Source organism: Stegostoma tigrinum, chromosome 13 (assembly GCF_030684315.1).
Source record: "Stegostoma tigrinum isolate sSteTig4 chromosome 13, sSteTig4.hap1, whole genome shotgun sequence".
Taxonomy (NCBI): Eukaryota; Metazoa; Chordata; class Chondrichthyes; order Orectolobiformes; family Stegostomatidae; genus Stegostoma; species Stegostoma tigrinum.
In genome coordinates this window covers 17,052,378-17,074,963 of record NC_081366.1, presented here as the reverse complement: position 1 = coordinate 17,074,963, position 22,586 = coordinate 17,052,378, and the positions used below count along the sequence as shown (strand labels likewise).

Sequence of the window (22,586 nt, the reverse complement as noted above, 5' to 3'; positions counted from 1 at the left end):
AGTTACAAGCTGGTTGACTGAGATGGAGACTGAGAGGTCCAGGAAGGTGAGGGATGTGCTGGAGATGGCCCAGGTGAACTGAAGGTTGGGGTGGAAGGTGTTGGTGAAGTGGATGAACTGTTCGAGCTCCTCTGGGGAGCAAGAGGCGGCGCCCATACAGTCATCAATGTACCGGAGGAAGAGGTGGGGTTTGGGGCCTGTGTAGGTGCGGAAGAGGGACTGTTCCACGTAACCTACAAAGAGGCAGGCATAGCTGGGTCCCATGCGGGTGCCCATGGCCACCCCCTTAGTCTGTAGGAAGTGGGAGGAGTCAAAAGTGAAGTTGTTGAGGGTAAGGACGAGTTCAGCTAGGCGGATGAGAGTGTCGGTGGAGGGGGACTGGTCGGGCCTGCGGGACAGGAAGAAGTGGAGGGCCTTGAGGCCATCTGCATGCAGAATGCCGGTGTATAGGGACTGGACGTCCATGGTGAATATGAGGTGTTGGGGGCCAGGGAATTGGAAGTCCTGGAGAAGGTGGAGGGCGTGGGTGGTGTCACGGACTTAGGTGGGGAGTTCCTGGACCAAAGGGGAGAAAATGGAGTCCAGATAGGTGGAGATGAGTTCGGTGGGGCAGGAGCAGGCTGAGACGATGGGTCGACCAGGGCAGGCAGGTTGGTGGATTTTGGGAAGGAGATAGAAACGGGCCGTGCGGGGTTGGGGAACAATGAGGTTGGAGGCTGTGGGAGGGAGGACCCCTGAGGTGATGAGGTCGTGAATGATGTTGGAGATGATGGTTTGGTGCTCGGGTGTGGGGTCATGATCGAGGGGGCGGTAGGAGGTGGTGTCGGAGAGTTGGCGTCTGGCCTCGGCGATGTAGAGGTCAGTGCGCCATACTACCACTGCGCCACCCTTGTTTGCGGGTTTGATGGTGAGGTTGGGGTTGGAGCGGAGGGAGCGGAGGGCTGCCCGTTCTGCGGGGGAGAGGTTGGAGTGGGTGAGAGGGGTGGAGAGGTTGAGGCGGTTAATGTCTCGACGGCAGTTGGAGATGAAGAGGTCGAGGGAGGGTAGGAGGCCTGGGAGTGGTGTCCAGGAGGAGGACTTGTGTTGGAAGCGGGTGAAGGGGTCAGTGGAAGGAGGGTTAGGTTGCTCGAACAGTTTATCCACTTCACCAACACCTTCCACCCCAACCTTCAGTTCACCTGGGCCATCTCCAGCACATCCCTCACCTTCCTGGACCTCTCAGTCTCCATCTCAGTCAACCAGCTTGTAACTGATGTCCATTTCAAGCCCACCGACTCCCACAGCTACCTAGAATACACCTCCTCCCTCCCACCCTCCTGCAAAAATTCCATCCCCTATTCCCAATTCCTCCGCCTCCGCCGCATCTGCTCCCACGATAAGACATTCCACTCCCGCACATCCCCGATGTCCAAGTTATTCAAGGACCGCAACTTTCCCCCCACAGTGATTGAGAACGCCCTTGACCGTGTCTCTCGTATTTCCTGCAACACATCCCTCACACCCCGCCCCCGCCACAACCGCCCTAAGAGGATCCCCCTCGTTCTCACACACCACCCTACCAACCTCCGGATACAACGCATCATCCTCCGACACTTTCGCCATTTACAATCCGACCCCACCACCCAAGACATTTTTCCATCCCCACCCCTGTCTGCTTTCCGGAGAGACCACTGTCTCCGTGACTCCCTTGTTCGCTCCACACTGACCTTCAACCCCACCACACCCGGCACCTTCCCCTGCAACCGCAGGAAATGCTACACTTGCCCCCACACCTCCTCCCTCAACCCTATCCCAGGCCCCAAGACGACATTCCACATTAAGCAGAGGTTCACCTGCACATCTGCCAATGTGGTATACTGCATCCATTGGACCCGGTGCGGCTTCCTCTACATTGGTGAAACCAAGCGGAGGCTTGGAGACCGCTTTGCAGAACACCTCCGCTCAGTTCGCAACAAACAACTGCACCTCCCAGTCGCAAACCATTTCCACTCCCCCTCCCATTCTCTAGATGACATGTCCATCATGGGCCTCCTGCAGTGCCACAATGATGCCACCCAAAGGTTGCAGGAACAGCAACTCATATTCCGCCTGGGAACCCTGCAGCCTAATGGTATCAATGTGGACTTCACCAGTTTCAAAATCTCCCCTTCCCCTACTGCATCCCTAAACCAGCCCAGTTCGTCCGCTCCCCCCACTGCACCACACAACCAGCCCAGCTCTTCCCCCCCACCCACTGCATCCCAAAAACAGTTCAACCTGTCTCTGCCGCCCTAACCGGTTCTTCCTCTCACCCATCCCTTCCTCCCACCCCAAGTCGCACCCCCATCTACCTACTAACCTCATCCCACCTCCTTGACCTGTCCATCTTCCCTGGACTGACCTATCCCCTCCCTACCTCCCCACCTGTACTCTCTCCACCTATCTTCTTTACTCTCCATCTTCGGTCCGCCTCCCCCTCTCTCCCTATTTATTCCAGTTCCCTCTCCCCATCCCCCTGTCTGATGAAGGGTCTAGGCCCGAAACGTCAGCTTTTGTGCTCCTGAGATGCTGCTTGGCCTGCTGTGTTCATCCAGCCTCACATTTTATTATCTTTCAATTTCTCCCTATCTAGCCTGGTCAAGTTTGAAAACCTTTATCAAATTTCCTCTGAACTTGCTTCTCGCCAAGGAGAATAGTCCCAAATTCTTCAATCTTTTATAAGGCAAACGCCAGCACAATGCCTTTCCAATGGCTTGTCAATCAAAAGTAACAAATCCATTTTATCTCTTGCTAAACAGCTCTGCCTTTCTAAAGGTCACTTGATGTTGTTTGAGCAATAAATGAAACATGTCACATCTCTACTTTTGACTTTTGATATCCAAAATGTCACATGGTATACTTTCTGTTCCCCAAGCATCATCCAAAATGTTATCCAAATAGCCCTGATATTAGAAATGTGTCTGGTTTATGGTCTTTTCTTTCTCCTTGTTCTTATTTGGGAGTGAGATTCAGAGATTGCATTGAACAAGATAAAAGTTTGTTAGTGTCAGCAGCCGCTTGTAAATATATCATTTCATTGCAGATATTTCAGAAAAGATTCATGAGGATGATCCTTGGTATGGAGGGATTGTCTTATGAGAAAGGCTAAACAGTTTGGGACTCTACTCACTGGTGATCTCATTGAAATATACTGAATTCCTAAGGGGCTTGACAGGGTAAATGCTGAGAGAATGTACACGAAGGACTGTTCCCCCACAACTCTGTGAAGGAGTTCCAAAGATTCACAAAATGATTCACAAAATTCTTCCTCATCTCAATCACAAATTAGTATCCCTTTATTCTGAGACAAAAGCCTCTAGTCCCAGATTGCCCCATGAGGAGAAACATTCTCTCAGCATTTACCCTGTCAAGCCCCTTAGGAATTCAGTATATTTCAATGAGATCACCAGTGAGTAGAGTCCCAAACTGTTTAGCCTTTCTCATAAGACAATCCCTCCATACCAAGGATCATCCTCATGAATATTTTCTGAAATATCTGCAATGAAATGATATATTTACAAGCGGCCCCTGACACTAACAAACTTTTATCTTGTTCAATGCAATCTCTGAATCTCACTCCCAAATAAGAACAAGGAGAAAGAAAAGACCATAAACCAGACACATTTCTAATATCAGCGGAATCAAGGCTTGCACTTATAGATGTATAATGATGTAAATTTCCAGACCTGTGAATGTCTCTGTGTTTTATTAGTAAGAAGAATGTTGCTTGGAGGAGATTAGTTCTGAAAAATTTCCAAATTAAACATAATCCAGTGTATTCAAAGGTGAAAATATATAAAATTTTATACAGTATTTATTCCTGAGATGCTTATGAGGTGTCCCTCCTAAGCTACATTTTTGAATGTGACCTTGTGCCTAGCAAGCCTTTAGTGAAAAGCCGTCTGATGCATAAGCTCTACTAGTTGTGCTGGAAGGCCAATGTGCTGATGTTGCATGAGATGGTGAGTGCGTTAGTTTTTTTGATGTTTTAAGTCTGATAATTGGCAATGTGTAAGAGGCAGTAGCAAGTAGTTTTACATTGATAACTGCAATGAAATGACAGAAATTAATGCATATGAAGCATCTGATGGATATGCCTGGCATCCAATCTTGTGTATGATAGTCCTTGCCTTGGCAACATTACAATGCTAACTCAAACTCATAGGGGCATGAAGTATTGAAGAGATAGTGGTATGTAACAGATCATTCATTTTCTTGTGGCACTGGAGTCAAGTTGCCTTGAGTGTCCCATGATGCTAACCCCCTCAACTGAGGCTTCCTTCATCAATCCAAATGGTCTCTTGTTCCTAATAAATTAACTCCCCATCTCTTCCAGCCATCCTTCAGGAAGGCCTTTATGAAGGCATCCCTAAAGCTTAATGTCAACCTTTGCCTGGTATCTTAAATCTCTGCAGATGTGTAGTGTTGACTAATAGAGTTTGAGTGGTGTTGCTGAATTGCAAATTGTGAAGCACTATCCACCTGCCTTTGTAACATGGCACCTGGAAGCTGGAGCATAGAGGCTCAACAGGGGCAGAATCTCCAGCCTGCCCCTCCATACATACGGAGATGAGGAGGAATTTCTTCTCTCAGCAGGTAGTGAATCTATTGAATTTTTTGCACCAAAGAGTATTTTAAAAAGCTCCAGGCAGTGGTAGACAGATACTTTTAATCAGTAAAAGAGTCAAGGGGTAGTAGGAAAAGACAGGGAAGTGGAGTTAAGGATTATCAGATCAACCACGATTTGGCAGCGTGGCGATTCAGTGATTGACACTGCTGCGTCACAGTGCCAGGGGCCCGTGTTCTATTCCACCTTAGGTGAGGGTATGTGTGGAGTTTGCACATTCTCCCCACGTCTGCGTGGGTTTCCTCCGAATACTTCGGTTTTCTTCCGTTGTCCAAAGATGTGCAGGCTAGGTGGATTGGCCATGCTAAGATGTCCATAGTGTTCAGAGATGTGTCGAGTCAGTGTGGACATGTTGGGCTGAAGGGTCTGTTTCCATACTGTAAGGGTTCTTTGATTTCACTGAATGGCAGAGTAGACTCAACTTCTGCCCTCACACCTTATGGCCTTATATATGATGACTTGAAAGGATTGTAATTGCATGAGCAAAATTCATCACCCACAAGCAGAAGTACCTCACACTTTTAGGTTTCTCACTGAGTCTTAACAATACCCATATCCCCAAGAATTAGCATGGACTTCCAAATGGCCAAACTAGTCATATTAACATTGAGAAACTTCATAGACTACTTTACCTGTTTGTGAAATGCATCAACTTAATCCAGCCTTCCTATTTCCTTCATTTGCTGAAACACTGCTTGATGGAAATCAGATCTTGGACAGTATTGATTTGTCAAAATCTAATGATAGCTGGTTATTTCCAAGACTTGAGACGACTCAATTGCAGTGTCTAGAGCTCTACTCGGTAATACCCAACTTTATCTTTCTTCTATGTCCTTCTACTTTCCTTTCTAAAGTTATCACTATTTCCTGCAACTTTTGCTCAAAAGGCAACTGTTTGTCATTCAAAAGCATTTCTCACAAACTATATACCAGAGCTAAACTCTTTAATTCTAATGTTCTCAACCTCTCTCCTTCTATAATTGCTTCACTAGGTTGACCCTTTTTAACATTTATTACTTCAAAATACTTCCTTCATACTTGTGCATAAATTAATTTTCTTTTGCCACTAATGCATAGTCCAAAAATATTGTTTCATGTCAAATTTCAGACTGTCCTGATCAGACGAAGACATTTGCTCATCTTACAATTGTTACATTTAAAGTAAGTGAATTGGTTCTCATTTAGAAATGAACAGTTACTGTTAGATCTTTATGACTGATTTAGGCATAAATCAATCTCATAGGACATTTCAGGCATATTGAACAAAATTAGTCACTTCAACAAAAATGATCAGTCTTTAATTCAGTGATCATATACTTCAATGACACACAAAAACAATGTAATGTCGAAATAGAGTTTGACTCAACAGGGGTCTGTGGCCCATTATCAATCCATAATTCAGGATGTGGAGATCATAGCATCTCCACAGTGTAGCAACAGGCCATTCAACCATTTGAGCATGTCTCCAAAGAGCATCCCACCCAGATCCATCCCTCTACCCTACCCCCATAACCCTGGATTTCCCATGGCTAACTCACCTGGCCTGCACATCCTTTGAAACTATGAGTAATTTTAATATGGTCAATCCACCTAACTTGCACATCTTTGGACCGTGTGAGGTAACCAGACACCCAGGCATGGGGAGAATGTGCAAACTCCACACAGACAGTCACCAGAGGGTGGAATCAAACCTGTGTCTCTGGTGCTGTGAGTCAGCAGTGCTGACCACTGAGCTACCATGCCAACCTTCCACCCTATGTATGCTTCAGTCATAAACAGGGAAAATGTTGGGAACATTCAACCTACATCTGTGAAAGGACAAAATGATAGTTAAAGACAAAGGTTAAAATTCCTGGTTAATTACCTTCTCTTCCTCATGACATTGAGGGCAATTCAAGTACTACTTGTTGATCACAATCCATAGTAGTACTGAACACATCAGATTCCAGAATGAAAACTAGCTTGGTTGACCATAAAATTAAGTTTTGAAATTCAGTTACCATAATTGTAGGTTACTGAACAAGAGGCCACTAAGATACCCTTAGCAAAAGAATACACACTTATTACACAAAAGCAAAAAAAAAGCTTGACAAATTTGAAAGGTCATATTATAACCAGCAAAAAGAATGACTCAACCATTTTTCCCAGCAATATCCCTTACATATACCCAACTCCATTGAATTATTGCTTTTTTCTTCACTTCAAAATTTCTTATTCAAATGATGTGGTCACGAGCATTTGCTTTCATTGTCTTTTTGCACACATACAGGTGTTTTACCATCTCCCCCTGAGATACACAGAAACAAGTGTTACAAAGCTGGGTAGAGCACTTGTGGATTGGAAGAGAGGAAGTTAGCATCTGGTAGTTATAAAATGCCAGGGGTGGTAGAGGAGAGGCAGTACATGGTCCCTTTAAAAGATGATGTGCTTTTTCTATGCTCAGAGATTTAAACAAAATGTCTTTAGGCAGCCAATTGTGGGTTTGAAAATGTACATTAAGCATTCAAGTTGAAATATTTGTATCAAAAAGTCATACGGGTAGCAGGCCAAGCAGCAGCTTTGTTTTGTTATCAAGACAAGTTTTGAATTTAGCCAAAGATCTCACAGTTGGATTATGTATCTGAGGTGAGAGAAGGATTAAATAGAGTAGGTGAATTAGCTAGACAAAAATTAAAGGTGACACAGTACAGAATGAAGGAAGAAGCAGATAAGAAATCTAAAGTGAATAATGAGGAAGTCCTTAAAAGGTAAGACAGGGCAATGAGCTATCTGTGCCAGGAACAGAGAACTGAGTTGAAAGACTTATCAGAATGGGGAGGGCTAATACCCCAGCGCATGATTTTGACATAGGGAAAGCTGTTCCAACAAAACAACATCCCTAAAGGCTTAATTCTCTCAAAGCAACACAGATTTAGAAGCAAGTGGAAGAGATGCTCAAAGAAGACATCCTAGAGCCAAGTCAAAGTGAGTGAAATTCACCAATCGTGTTGGTTCCCAAACCTGATGGTGCTCAACAATTCTGTGTAGATTATCGGAAGGTCAACATCATGAACAAATCTGACTCACACCCAATCTCAAGGCTGGACTACTGTGTGGAAAAACTAAGTCAAGCCACTTACATCGCAAAGTTGGATTTAGTTAGTGGTTACTGACAAGTTCTTTTGTTGAAGAGAGTAAAAGGAGTTTCTGCATTTGTAACACCAAAGGGGTTGTATCAATTTAAACTAATGCCCTTTGGAATGAAAAATGCACCAGGCACTTTTCAAAGACTTATGAACGGAGTTGTGGCAGGATTGACTAATAGTGCCATCTACATAGATGACTTAGTGAACTTTAGCCATTCATGGAAAGACCACATGGAGCATTTGCAGAACTGTTTGAGAGACTACAGATGGCAAAGTTGATCATAAATGTGGCATAGACAGAACTCATGAAGGCAGAAGTGACATTCTTAGGGCACAGCATTGAACACAGACAGATGACATGTGGGACTTGAAGATGAAAGCGATCCAGGAATTTCCAAGACGCTTCTCAAAGAAGAAAGTGCTATGATTTTTAGGGTTGAGTGAATTCTACAGGAAATTTGCACCAAACTTTAGCAGCATGGTGGCATCGATGACAGATTAGTTAAAAAAAATCACAAAGTTTTGGTGGAAAGAAAAATTCCAGGAGGCATTTGAGAATTTTAAAGCAGTGTTAACCACTGCACAAATTTTAGCCGCAGAAAATTTCTTCAAACCCTTTGAAACCACCATACATTCAAGTGAGGTAGGTATTGGAGCTGTGTTGTTACAGGAGGATGATTGTGGAATTGAAAGGCCAATTGGTTATTTTTCAAAACAAAACTCAATATGCACCAGAAAAAAAATTCAACCATTAAAAAGGAGTTATTGAGTTTGGTACCGGCTCTACAACATTTCGATATTGACTTTGTAAAAAATGTATCAGAGATAGCTGTGTATACGGATCATGGTCCGTTGACGTTTCTGGAAGGATATAATGATAGAACAACAGATTATTTCATTGGAGCCTGTTGTTACAAGCATTTAATTTACAGACTGTACATATCACGGGTTGTGAAAATGCTGTTGTGGATGCTTTATAGGAGTCTAAGGGGAAAATGTTTATATAAGTAGAAATGGTAGCGTTCAGCGTTGTATATATGTAGAATTTGTATGAGATGTGTAACTCTAGAGTAAAGAGATATGGATCTAGTAATAATGGCATTAAGGTTTAGGGGAAAAAAGCCATTTTTTCATAATGATGGCTTTTTTCTTAATTGGAGAGGTATTGCAAAGTTGAGCAGAGCACCTGTGAATTGGAAGGCAGGAAGATAGAATTTTGTGTTTATAAAGGAGAAGGTAGTTGAAAAAGAAAATCAGGAGAGTGAACTGCCATCTGCTAGAGATAACAGCTCTCAGCTCTTACAGAAAGCACCATCTATTTAAAATGGTACCACAGCACTCCTAACTAAGATTCCTGACAGAAGCATTTACAGAGAAAGTATTCCTGGCAGAACATTTGATGGACCAGCAGTTCCTGACAGCATATTTGATGGAGAAGACACAGAACATTCCAGTAGACACATAAACTGGCTGTAATTTTGAGAGACTAATATTTTCTTATTTATTTTATGTAAAGTGGGACTTGAATTTGTTTGGAAGAGCATACACTTCTGAAGAAGGGTCTAGGCCCGAAACATCAGCTTTCCTGCTCCTCTGATGCTGCTTGGCCTCCTGCGCTCATCCGGCTCTACACCTTGCTATCTCATGCCATTATAATCTTGTTTTATTCAGGAATATTTAGTATTTAGAGGGAGTGTATTCGGTTTGTTAGTAATTTAGTTAGATTTTTCACTATTAGAGTTAGATAAATAAATTGTTGCCTGTTGATTGTGAAATAAGTGTTGGGGTTTACTTTAGGTAATGAATAGAAATTCCAGAAAAGCAGGTTACATCATTTTTTGCACTCTCTCTAACAGATTAAAGGGTGATGGGCTCCTTTCTGGGTGTTTAGGATTTTGTTATCAGTGGGGGCTTAACATCGGCTTTATTGCATAAACTTATTCATCAGCCATGGTCTCTTTGAATGGCAGAGCAAATTTGTTGGACTGAATGGTCTTTGTCAGCTTCTATGTCCTATGGCCTTCTTAAGAAAATCTTGGGGCTTTTGCAACCCAATTAAAAGGATAAAAAACCCAAGACATCTTTCCAGCTCTGATAGTGTGGAGACAGCCAAAACTAAAATGCCGTTTGCTACAATGGAACTTTTTCCTCTGAACTGGATCCCTCTGCATCTGTGTTTCCAAATCATAAATATTAAATAAATAAACACAGGAATCATCTCAACAAGTAACTTTTCTAGTCATTTAGCTTAAACCACACAATTTTTTGGAAACGCTATTTTAGATCTATACTAAAAAAATGGTCCTTGAAAATTACAGATCACCTCCTGAAAACTAAATCCAAAATCCTATTAACTCATTTATAACTGATTTGTAACTCATGTTTTCAAATTTATAAAAATATATAACAAATCTTCATCATCTTCACCATCTTCTAGAACTAAATCATTTGATCTCTATCTCAACCTCCTGCAATAAAATGGTACCCAGACTAAAGCCATTGGCATCAATGGCCATTTTAGATTGTTGTCATAATTTGATGCTGTTAAAGCTGGTACAGTAGGCTGAGGTTTCAAGCTGTCAAAGGCATTTTGACACTCCTCACAATTCAGGATTCTTGCCTTACATTAACAAAATTGTCACTAGGAGATACTGTCGTGCTGAAATTCAGAATGAGCTGATAAAATCCATTCATATTGATGTATTGCAAATGTTTATGTTTTGGTTTAAACTTGGGAAATTCCAAAATAATCCTTATTTTTCCTTCCGTAGGTGCCGCTTGACTTTGTCCCACAGTGTAGCCCAAATAAGTCATTTGCGCATTGAAAAATTTACTTTTGTCTAGATTTATGACTGGATTAACTCTTTGTAATGATTCGCTGAAATGTTGTAAATGTTCTTCCCATGTTTAGTTGAAGACAATCAAGTCACTTACGTATCCACCATAATGGCATAAACTTTCACCTACCTCAATAGTTAATTGTTCAAAACTTACAAGTGATTAAAAGCTGATATTTCTTTGAGTGTTTCAGATGATGGGTCTTGCCAATATCATTTAGGCCATCAATTTTTGTAATAAACCATGTTTGTCCAATCCTCTCAATATAATTCTCCAATCACATAATTGTATCTGAGCCATCATCGCTCCAAATTCATTTTGTGATAATCCGTAATCAACTGTTGTCATTCATCAGGCTTTTGCACCATCACAGTAGGTGAGCACCAGCTACTATGAAGTAAAACCAAAAGAGCGGCAGATACTGCACATCAGGAACAAAAGCGGATTTGCTGGAAAAGCTCAGCGGATCTGGCAGCATCTGTGAAGGAAAAAAACAGAGTTAAGGTTTCGGGTCCGGTGACCCTTCCTCAGAACAGTTCTGAGGAAGCCCACCGGGACAAAAATGTGAACTCTAATTTTGCCTTCACAGATGCTGCCAGACCTGCTGAGCTTTTCCAGCAAATCTGTTTTTGTACCAGCTACTATAACTTAGTTCAGTAATGTAATTGTCTATCATAAACTTGATTTCTTCTCACACTTGAGCAAAACTCTCTGTGTTGAGTCTACAAGGATGTTGTTTGATGGGTAACATATCCTCTATGTTAACATCATGTATAGCCAAAGAAGTATTTCTATGATTAATTACATAAGTTAATGTATGAGTCTTTAAAAGCTTTTGTATAAGTCACCTTAATCAGTTCCTGGAAGGTAGCATAATATTTCATTGAACATTTAAATGCAGCCATTATTCAACCTGATTCCTGAGGGGGCAACTCTTGAATTTTTGATTTCTGATTAATTCCAAAATCAATATGATATTTTAATTTCACTTCCTGTTTCTTTTAATGCTGTAAATACACGTCTGTTCTGACTATTCTGCCTGCCCAAATATTGCTTCAACATGTTAACACATCACACTTAATTTTCGCTCCTGTTTGATGTATTTACTGTATAATTCACATCATTGAGTCCCTTCTTGATTTGATGAAATCTGAAGTGCCTCGCTATTAATGGTTCACCAGACACAGGTAACAATACAAATAGCTTGCCTTCAGCACCAGAATTTCTAGCTTTGGCCTTTTTGTATGCTCCAGTTTTCATTGTTTGTCGAGAATTTTTCAAATGCTTGTGGCTGAATTTCATGCTTTGTTTAGTTTTTTTCTGAAGTGTGACACGTATGTTAAATGTGTTCTCTCAGTGCTTTGTTTTTGCTTTCTTAACGTAGTTTAAGGGGTTATCTCACCTTGTGTTCAGTTCAAAAGGACTGAATCCTCTGGAGACATTAGGGGCATTCCGAGAGCAAACATCATTCTAATTCCATCTAAAGATATGGAGGACAATTCAGATTCCAGAGTGAAAACTGGGACTTGATAGACCTGAGTTTTATTTTTGCCATTTGGTTATATTGGTAGTCAGTGAATGAACACATTCATCTGAAGCTGCCAATCTAGTTTTCACAATATAACATATGTATATTACACAAACTAAAAAAAGCCCCATGCATATATTAGACAATTCTGAAATACCATTACTACAAAAAGAAAGATTCAATCCTTTTTCACAGCAGTATCCTTTACAGGTACTCAACCTCAGTGAAATATCATTCCTATCTTCACTTCAAAATTTCATACTCAACTGACAAGGACTTTGTGGTAAGTTAGGGAAGAAATTGCCGGGCCCCTAGCAGAAGTATTTGTACTGTCTACAGCCATGGGAAATGTGCCCGAAGACTGGAAGGTGGCTAATGTTGTACCTCTGTTTAAGAAATGCTGTAAGGAGAAGACGGAGAATTATAGACTTGGGAACCTGGCATCAGTAGTAGATAAGTTTTTGGAGGGAATTGCGAGAGAAAGGATTTTCATGCATTTGGAGAGGCAAGGTCTGTTGAGAGATAGTCAACATGCCTTTGTGCTCAGGAAATCATGTCTCACAAACTTTACTGAGTTTTTTGAGGATGTAACCAAAAAGATTGATGAGAGCACAGCGGTCAATGTGGTCTACATGGACTTTAGTAAAGCCTTTGACAAGGTTCCACGTGGTAGATGAATTAGTAACGTTAGTTCACGTGGGATTCAGGGACAACTTGACAATTGGGTACAAAATTGGCTCAACAATAGGATACAGAGTGGCGATGGAGGCATGGTTTTCGCACTGGAAGCCTGTGACTGGTGGCGTTCTGCAGGGTTTGGTGCTGGATCCACTTTTGTTTGATATTTATGTAAACATACATCGTTAGTAAGTTTGCGGATGACACTAAAATTAGTGTTTAAGACAATAGTGAAGGAGGTTATCCAAGATTACAAAGGGATATTGATCAATTTTATCCACCTTCATATTCTCTAAGACCTCCTGAACTTCCAATTCAGTGTGTGAGCTGATTTTAAAACAACAGTTTATTTCTCTGCATTCTCTAGACTCAATTTTTTTCTCCACAGTAAAATCTGATGTGAAATATTCACTTAGTACCTCTCCCATTTCTTGATGTTCAACACAAGTACCACCTGCCTTATTCATGTACTTATCTAAACACCTTTTAAATGTTGTAATTTTTACTCACATCCACCACTTCATCAGGAAAATCATTCCATACGTGAATCACCCTCTGTATAAAAAAACATTGCCTCATGTCTTTTATAAATCTCTCTCCTCTCACCTTAAATATGTGCCCCCAGGCTTGAAATACCCCATCCTTGGGAAAAGCTAACTACCATTAACTCTATCTATGCATCTCATTATTTTATAAACTTCTATCAGTCGCCTCTCAACCTCCCACACTCCAGTGACAAAAGTGCCAGCCTATGCAGCCTTTCTTTCTAACTCAAACCTTCCAAAACCAGCAACATCCTGGTAAATCTATTCTGAACGCTCTCCAGCTTGATAACACACTTTCTGTAACTGGGCAATCAGAATTGGACACAGCATTTCAGAAGAGACCTCTTCAATGTCCTGTACAACATCAACATAACGTTCCAACTTCTATACTCAAAGGACTGAACAATGAAGGCAAGTGAGCCAAATGCCTTTTTAACTACACTGCCTGTATGTGGCACCAACTTCAAAGCATTCTGTACCTGCACGCTGAGGTCCCTCTGTTCTACACAGTACTCAAGGTCCTACCCTTAACTGTATTAGCCATATCCTTGTTTGTTGTTCAGTGGCCTTCTGCTTCCAGGTGGGAAGTTAATGTACAATTTTGTTACTGATAGATGGTGCTAATAACAACTTCCAAGCCAGAATCCACAGGACGATTAATAATTTTGTTATGCTCTAAGTAATCTGAGTGAGGATAATTTGTAATGGTTTAAGGGACGTGTGAGCAAACTGTAATTGGCCTTTTGACGGATGTTACTTCCTACTATTTCCTGATAGGTCTCTTTGATACTAATTACTCATGAGCCCATCACCATCGTTATAATCTGTAACCTATTTATGATTTCTTGCTATCATTTTCAGGATAAGAGAATATACCCTGCCATGTCCTCATGCCATTTAGTTTCATAGGTGGCTGTATCTTAACTTTTAATTGAATATAAAATTATACTTCACAATCTTGTCTTTTACGTATTATTTTATACACAGTCTGTATGGTTTTAGCTTTTCTGTATTAGCTTTACTTTGAATAGTTTCAAGTACTGACATAACTTTATCAATTAAACTTTGTTTGACTTTAAAGCAGCCACTAGTAAAAACATATTCTTTAGCAGATGGTCTCCAATAAATTGTCTGATTCCAGGAGGATTTCTCACCAATGAAACCAAAGGGCATGAGGACATGGTAGAATATATTCGCTTATCCTGAAAACGATCGCAAGAAATCTTTAGATTATAATGATGGTGATGGGCTCTAATTCAAATAAAGCATCTATAAAAATGTGATTTCTTCTCTCTTTCTAAAAGATTACAAATTAGCATTCTTGCAAAGATTTGCAGCTAGGGATGTGGGTGAGTTGTTGATTTGCTCGCTGTGCTATCTGGTTATGGTTCATAAGGATCAAATTCACAAGAGGAAAACAACAATCAATTTCCGCTCCTAGGCATTAGAGTAGAACAATGACAAATGGAAAATTCCAAATCACAGTATACATGATATAACCCACACTGACCAAATCCACAATTTCCACAGCAATCACCCCAACGTCCACAGACAAGCTGTGTAAGGATGCTGTTGAAACGAGTCACAGCTCACTGCAACACACCTGAACTTCACTACAAGGAGGAAGAGCAACTATACAAGGTCTTCACTTTCAATAAATACCCCACCACCTTCATCCACAGATGCCTACTAGACAGACAACATCAAGAGAACACAATGCAACCTAATACACTGACCACAGTACTGTATGTCAAGGACATATTGGAACTGACAACGAGAGTCCTATGAAGACTGGGAATCAGCATAGCACACAAACTCACAACCACACTTTACAAACACTTACAAGGGCCAAAGACCCCATACCCACAACATGCAGGACCAACGTACTGTACGAAATAGGGTGCAAGGACTTCCAGAAATATTACATCAGCCAGGCTAGGGAAGGAAACTAGCCATCAGGATACACAAACACCAGCTAAAAGCAAAACGACACGATGAACTTTACCTCTTTTCAATACATTTGGACAAAGAAGGCCATCAATTTAACTGGGATGACATGACCAATCTAGCGCAAGCCAACCATAGACTCGCACAAGAACTCCTAAAGGCCTGGTTCTCCACCCATAATGCAATCAACAAACATGTGCAAATAGACCCCGTATACATTGCAAAAAAGAACCAGAAATGACACGAAACACCTCAACAGACCGGATCATATAAATGCTAAGTGGGATAAAACAACATTGCTTCATGGGAGGCTGCACTAATGAAGTTACCTAGCATGGTGACTAAACATCTGAACTATAACTAGTCTGCTCGACAAGAGAAATCAACAACCTCACATTACAAATTAGCATTAATCCGTAGAACACAGCTGTTGTCTTGCTTTCCAGACAATAAGCCTTTTTTTAATCTTTCCTCTGACAATGACAGTACCAGATACTTGATAATAATTGATGATGTCAGCTTGCTCATTCAGCCTTGAAAGACTACAAATTCTTAACCTCTACTACGAAAATGCCTCTCTTTCAAATAACAGTGGGTTACAAGCTTATTCAGTCAAATGGTGCTTAGGTATGCTGCATTGACTATAATTAAACCCAATGATGTAACATCAGGCTAACTGCCACATACACTTTGATAATTTGATTATAACTAAAAGTAATTTTATTTAGAATTCCTACAGTGTGGACACAGGCCATCTGCCCCAACAAATACATACTGACTCTCGAAAGATCATCCCACCGAGGCTCACACCATCCCTGCAAACCTGTATTTCCCCTAACCTGCTCATCTTTGGACATAAGTTTCCCGACAACATGTTCTGATACTTTTCAGTCATGCTCGCTATACTCTTTGTTATTTTCCATCCCCACTCAGTCTCGCCAGCACAATTCACCATTACAAACTTTCTTACTCAGAGGTAGTGCCAAAAATAATTTGTAGTGTTAACAAAAGCAGTTTACTGAAACAAAAGTGTGCATGAATTTTCACACAATTTATAGTCTATACAGCATGTTTTCCTGCAAACTATGAATTTCAACTTGTTGTGGAAAACGTTAGTTCTATTAGGCCTTCTTCATCAGGACCCACTTGTTAGATGTGTTTTAATGTAGTATACCCATTACATCAATTTTCTGAGTACGAATATTATCTTTAAGTATAATATGTTAGTCAGGGTTGTAGAATTGAACTTCATTATTTCTTAACATTTCTCTGGACTCGGTGAATTAGGAGAGGAATAACCTCTCACTTCAATGCTTGTGACATAGACATTAAATCAGAATAATTTCATCTGCTCACAGAATGCAGTTCATAAATTTGCATTTGCCTCGTTTGTTTAGTGTTGACTCTTTCTGATACATTTACAGTAATAACATGTATCTGCCTGCAGCATTATTGTCTTAATATGTTACAATTAGATTCCTATTTGTACACATTACAGGAATGGAGGAAGAAAATGTGAGTCAGTGAAATCTATGATTTCATCCTGGGATTAAATTCAAAATTGAATGAAGTGAACATTTACAAAATACCCATTTATAGTCCCATAACTATATTACACAAACAAGAGTACAGTGTTTTTATGTTGTTTGCTAATTAGGCTTTGCAAGAGTAATTGCATCATTAAACTTGTTATTTATTGGAAAATGTTCCTTTAGCCTGGAAACAGTTCCATATTTTGTGCACGTCTTAGATAATTTCAAAACTAGCCAACCACTTTAACCTGAGGCAGATTAGACTAAATTGAAATCTTTTAATACCCTATCAACATGTTTGAGTATAAGCCTCTTCATTATCTTTATACCATTAGTAATTACGCTACTAACCCTGAATGATATTCCATTATACAGTTTGCATTCACTTAGTTTATCTTTACAAACACTCATTTGCTCACTCCAGCTTAATTTATCATACTTTCATATCCGTATGTTGAATATACCATTTTAATCTATATTATTAAACATTCAAGACCTAATCCAAATCAGATACTTCAGACTTTGCAGCTTCCTTTCTATTCCATTGAGATTTCTGTGGTTCAGAGCCAATTTGCAAAAGTTACATGGATTGGAGATCAAGCCATAATAACGGCAATTGCAAAAACAAAGGTTAACCTATAACTCCTAATTTTAGCTTATACTGTAAACCAATACTCTTAAAAGACAGATGTATTGGCAGTAGTAACATCTAACCTGTTTGAGTTCTTTCTTTCTACTAAGCTATTAACCTACAGGCCTGTTGAACTCATTTGGAACTCCTTTTGATCTGTATTTCTCAACTCAAGTAAGCTTTCAAAAAGCTTCGCTTGGTATCCTTTTCTGTCTCTTCTCATGTGTGCTATTGTTTTAGAAATAGAACAACAGAATCAGTTTACCCATTCTGAGGTTTAGAAAGCATTGAGCTTAAAGGCATTAATGTCACAATGTCACCTAGAATGACTGGATCTGAAATGATCATATATAAAAAGAACTGTACAGAAACCAACTTCATAATAATAAATGGAAAATAAAAAAAAATTTGCATTTTGTATTATATCATCAAGAATTCAAGAATTTTCAAAGGCCATGATTTTTGAAGGATTTTCAAATGACATTATTTCAAGTTCTTTGAATACCTGGGTTGGTTTCTTAAAAGGGGCACTGAAAATATAATTTTGGATTTTGGAACATTTTTAACAAGGTATTTCTTGGCAATTATATGCTTCCTGCTAATTGCTGGACTTGTTTGCTGAGGTTGCCTGTTTGGATTTTATAACTGACAGAGAACCAGCTTCTGTTTGAATAGGATTTTGTATGCAGTGGGAATTGGCATTCAACCTGCTAAAGGAAAGAAGCTCCTTAGCTTAGTTCCCTTGTTTCTGAAAAAGAAAGTTGTTGTGAATCTATTAGCATTGATTGAGCTTCTCTTGTGAGAAGACTTTGAAGAGGTTTGTCTCAATATTTCTTCATCAAACGTGTCTGCAATGATCCCAGCATATGTCTAGTGACCTTTCCACATATACCAGGATAGCAGACAGTCCTCACCTTGACCTTTTTTGTCTTCAAGAACTGACAATATTTGTATAAAGGGGCTTCTTTTCTGAAAGTGTAACTCCGCAGAGAATCCTGTTTGCTCATGTTCCCAAAATGTGTTTGCATATATTGGGATACTTAGGAAAATGTATATTTATACCTTCTTATTTCACATCGTGTGTTAACTTAATAAGTGCCAGTTGAAGGAGCCTGGTTTTCACAACAAATTAATCATTTTGCTTTTATTAATGAAACCTATTGCGTGGCTGATTTTATTCTAAACCTAATAAAGTATATGATTGCTCATATTGGTAAAATAGTAAAATGCTTAAATTCAGTCTGTGACCAGTGGAATAGTGACACTAATGGAAGGCAGTGCACTCCTCCAATCTCAGTTATCACAAAAGGTGGGGGTCTCTTACATTAATCCATAGCTAGAAACATTTTACTGGGAGTGGAGAACAAATTATTGAAATGGATAAAAGGAAAGACAACAAATTTCTTATGTATTAGAGTGAAATAGCGTTTATTTCTTTATTTTCACTAAATTAGAAAAATTAGAGCTTAATTCTTTAGTGTTCTGATTTATTCCTATGATCTGTAATGTTGGACTTTTTTTTATTTTTCTGTTTCATTTCACTAAAAATTTTTACTTAAGGATCTGTACCCAAGATGGCACCATAAATGGCAACTTGCAAATGTTTCACTGTATTCATTTGAGACAATACAGCTAATTCTAATTCTAATTCTAAAGCTTATAAAACCAAAACAGCTCAATCAGTTGTTGAGACTTTTCAGAAAAGGGAAGATTTATTCTTGAGGAATTTACAAAATTTAATGAAAGCTAAACCAAAGGAATGGAATCAAAAGACAGAAAACTATAGGATAAGCTTGACCTCCTGAAGAAGGGTCACTGAACCTGAAATATTACTTCTGATTTCTCTCCACAGATGTTGCAGACTTTTTTCCAGAATTTGCTGTTTTTGTTGCTGATATCAGTCATTGGTTAGATTTTAAAGTCCATTCTTAAGGGTGAGATTGCTGAATGCTTGGAAGTGCATGGCAAAATAGGGCTGAATCAGCACAGCTTCATCAAGGAGGCATCATGCCTAACAAATCTATCAGAATTCTTTGAGGATGTAATGAACAAGTTAAACAAAGGAGAGGCAGTGGACATTATCTATTTGGATTTCCAGGATGCCTTTATCAAGTTGCCACACAGGAGGCTATGAAATAAGATAAGTACCTGTTAGGGGCAAGGTACTGACATGTATAGAGAATTGGCTGACTGGCAGAAGACAGAGAGCGGGGATAAAGGGATCTTTTTCAGGATGACAGCCGATGAGTAGTGGAGGTCCTCAGGGTCAGTGTTGGGACGACAACTATTCACGTTATACATTAATAATCTGGATGTCGAAATGAGGTCATTTTTGCTAAGTTTGTGGGTGACACAAAGATGGCTAGAAGGACAGGTAGTGTTGAGGAAACAGGGAGCTGCAAAATGACTTGGCCAGGCTAAAAGAGTGAGCGAAGTCATGACAGATGGAGTAAAATATAGGTGCAGTTCTGTAAAGGAAGTTGAGTTGGGCATTGAGAAGCCAATGAAATACTGTTCTGAAAAGCTAAATCAAGTCTAAATGATGAACTGGATAGTGAAAAAGAAAAACCTGGGATTTATTCTAGCTTTTACAAATTTTGATGTCCATGACTGTTTCAACAAAACACTGGTCATAGTTAGATATCGTTATTAGGGATAAAGGGATCAAAGGATATGGGGAGAAAGTGGGAACAGGATACTGAGTTAAATGATCAGCCATGATCATATTGATTAGTGGAATAGGCTTAAACAGCTATATGATCTACGCTCGCTTCTATTTGCCATGTTTCTCTATACTGATCATAAATATGTTGCCTTTCTGGAAAAATTTTTATTACTTAAAAATTGCTTGCATTATGGGAAAAATAATGTAACTGCCAATACTTTGTCATAAAATGTAACTTTATTTAAATTGTCCAGATGCAAACAACTTATCAAAGATAACACTATAGGTTATGTGTAAGGAATGAGTAGACCCATTTCTTTTTTTTTGAATGTATATTGTTTTTCCTTGTCTTCATCACTTCTGTCATGAATGATATTTGAAGATGTTGTTTCATTTTCTCCAAGGTTGGAGGTGTAATTAAACTTTTCATAATCCTTTTTAGAGGACTTGAGATTTGAAGGGTTGCGAATGGAATTATCTTAAGATCAGTCGATATTTGGATTACTGCCCTTAAAAGGGTGACTGAAAGGCCACTTTGGAATTTGGAATTTTTTCTTTCCAATGTATACCTTGGAAAATGTGGATTCAAATAATTGCTAGATGTCACCTTTCTAGGTTTTTGACTGAAAGTGAGTTTCTGTTTGAATAGAAACTTTCAGATGTAGTTCTGAAGAAGGGTCACTGGGCCTGAAAATTTAATTCTGATTTTTCCTCTGCAGATATTACCAGACCTACTGAGATTTTCCAGCATCTGCAGTTCTTTTGGCTTTTATTTAGAATTTTCCTTGATGCCTTTTTATACTTTACCTCTTTTTAAATGAATCTTCACTTCCTGGTGATTGCATGGGTTATTTTAGTTGATGCTTTTTAGAGATAATTTCCTAAGCAACCTGTTTAGAGCTGTTATCACCCACTTCTGGAGCAGGTAGAATTTGAACCCAGAATTCGTAGCTCATTGAGAGGGAACCTTCCCACTGCACCACATAGGCCCATTGAATTCTGTATATTGTTGAGGGTCTTCCCATTGCCATGTGGCAATTAGTTGAAGCCTAATCTGTTTGGCAACTATCCATTTCCCCTTTTAATGACTTCAGGCCCATCGAGAATGTAAAGTTGGAAATCAATTAACCTGCACACTTTCTCCATGTATTTAATTTTAGATATGTGTCCAATGTCCTTGAGTTTGATTTGAGCTACAGATCGAGAGTTGAGGAAAATTCAGTATTAATACATTTTATCTATGTTTGTTTTCAGGTCCTCCAGTTAATGTCACATGCAACATATTTATCAACAGTTTTGGCTCAATAGCAGAAACCACCATGGTAAGTGCTTCTGAATGATTTACATTAACAATGATCTGAGTCTCTAAGTAGTGATATAATTTGATAAACTCAGATTTAAGGGATATTCTTTCACTGCACAGTAAACCTGTAGCACAGGGTTTGTAGATACTTGAGATAAGATCAAAGGATGAGGGAATGCTGGTGATTTAAATTTAGTTACCAATACAAAGTGGACCACATGTTGAAAAGGCTGTTTAAATATCTAATGGAGACAGGATGTCAATAAATTTAAGAGTGATTTGCACAGTTTCTGTTAAAAGAAACTACTGAGAATTGCAAGGAATTAAGTTCAAATTAAAAGTACTGCAGATTTGAAATATCTCAAACATAAACGGAAAATGCTGGAAACACCCAGCAGGTCAAGCAGCATCTGTGGAGAGAAACACCAGATCAACCTTTAAGCAAATACCTCCTACAAGAAAGGATGAGACATTACGTATACTTGAGATATTTTCAACATTGGATCTGGCAAAGTGACACATTCGGTGCAGTACATTTTTATGCATGAGTACCACTAGCTAAATTGTGAAAATTCGCAGCTTTGCAGAATGAACCTTCTGAGAATTTAATTGATCTGTTAATCACATTCTCATCTCAGCAGGTCTCTGTCCCCACTGTGCTGCCAAGGGAGCTCCAAATATCTGTCCAGTCTTTAGTGCAGGTCTGTGTCTGTAGTAGAGTAAGCTTATGGTTGTCACAGCAACAAAACACAGAAAAGTGTTTTCATCACCCTGGCTGTTTTGCCAGTCGCTCAGCTTGCTCTCCTAACCCTAACCCACAGTGGAAAAGTTTCAGAAGGTTGTAATTACAAGTACTCATCTCACACTGCAGGTATTGATTAGGTTAAAAGTTGCACAGGAAACTAATATTTTGAGGGGGGAAAAAGTCTGACAAGAATATTTCATTGCAACTACACCACTACACTCCCGCAATCATCGAGAAGCCCAATCTTGGCTGTCCAGAGGGCCTGCAGACTTAAGAACTGTCAATGTAGAAAACCTGCACTTAATTCAAGTGGAATATGAGTCTTCTGTGGAGAAAAGAAATGGTTACTGTGCCTTTGAATGTGTATCAGCAAGTTTCTAAGTTGGCCAGTTCCACTGAATGTT

The 22,586-nt window shown here is 39.7% G+C and overlaps 1 protein-coding gene across 2 annotated transcripts in view; it reads left to right on the top strand.

The window, feature by feature from the left end:
* The window catches only part of glra1 (glycine receptor, alpha 1), a 132,020-nt gene that overhangs the window by 40,666 nt on the left and 68,768 nt on the right, over positions 1-22,586 (top strand). For both annotated transcript variants that reach the window (XM_048542972.2, XM_048542973.2), the window contains exon 3: positions 21,389-21,456. In XM_048542972.2, coding sequence (XP_048398929.1) covers positions 21,389-21,456 — 68 coding nt within the window. The remainder of the gene's footprint in view (positions 1-21,388; positions 21,457-22,586) is intronic.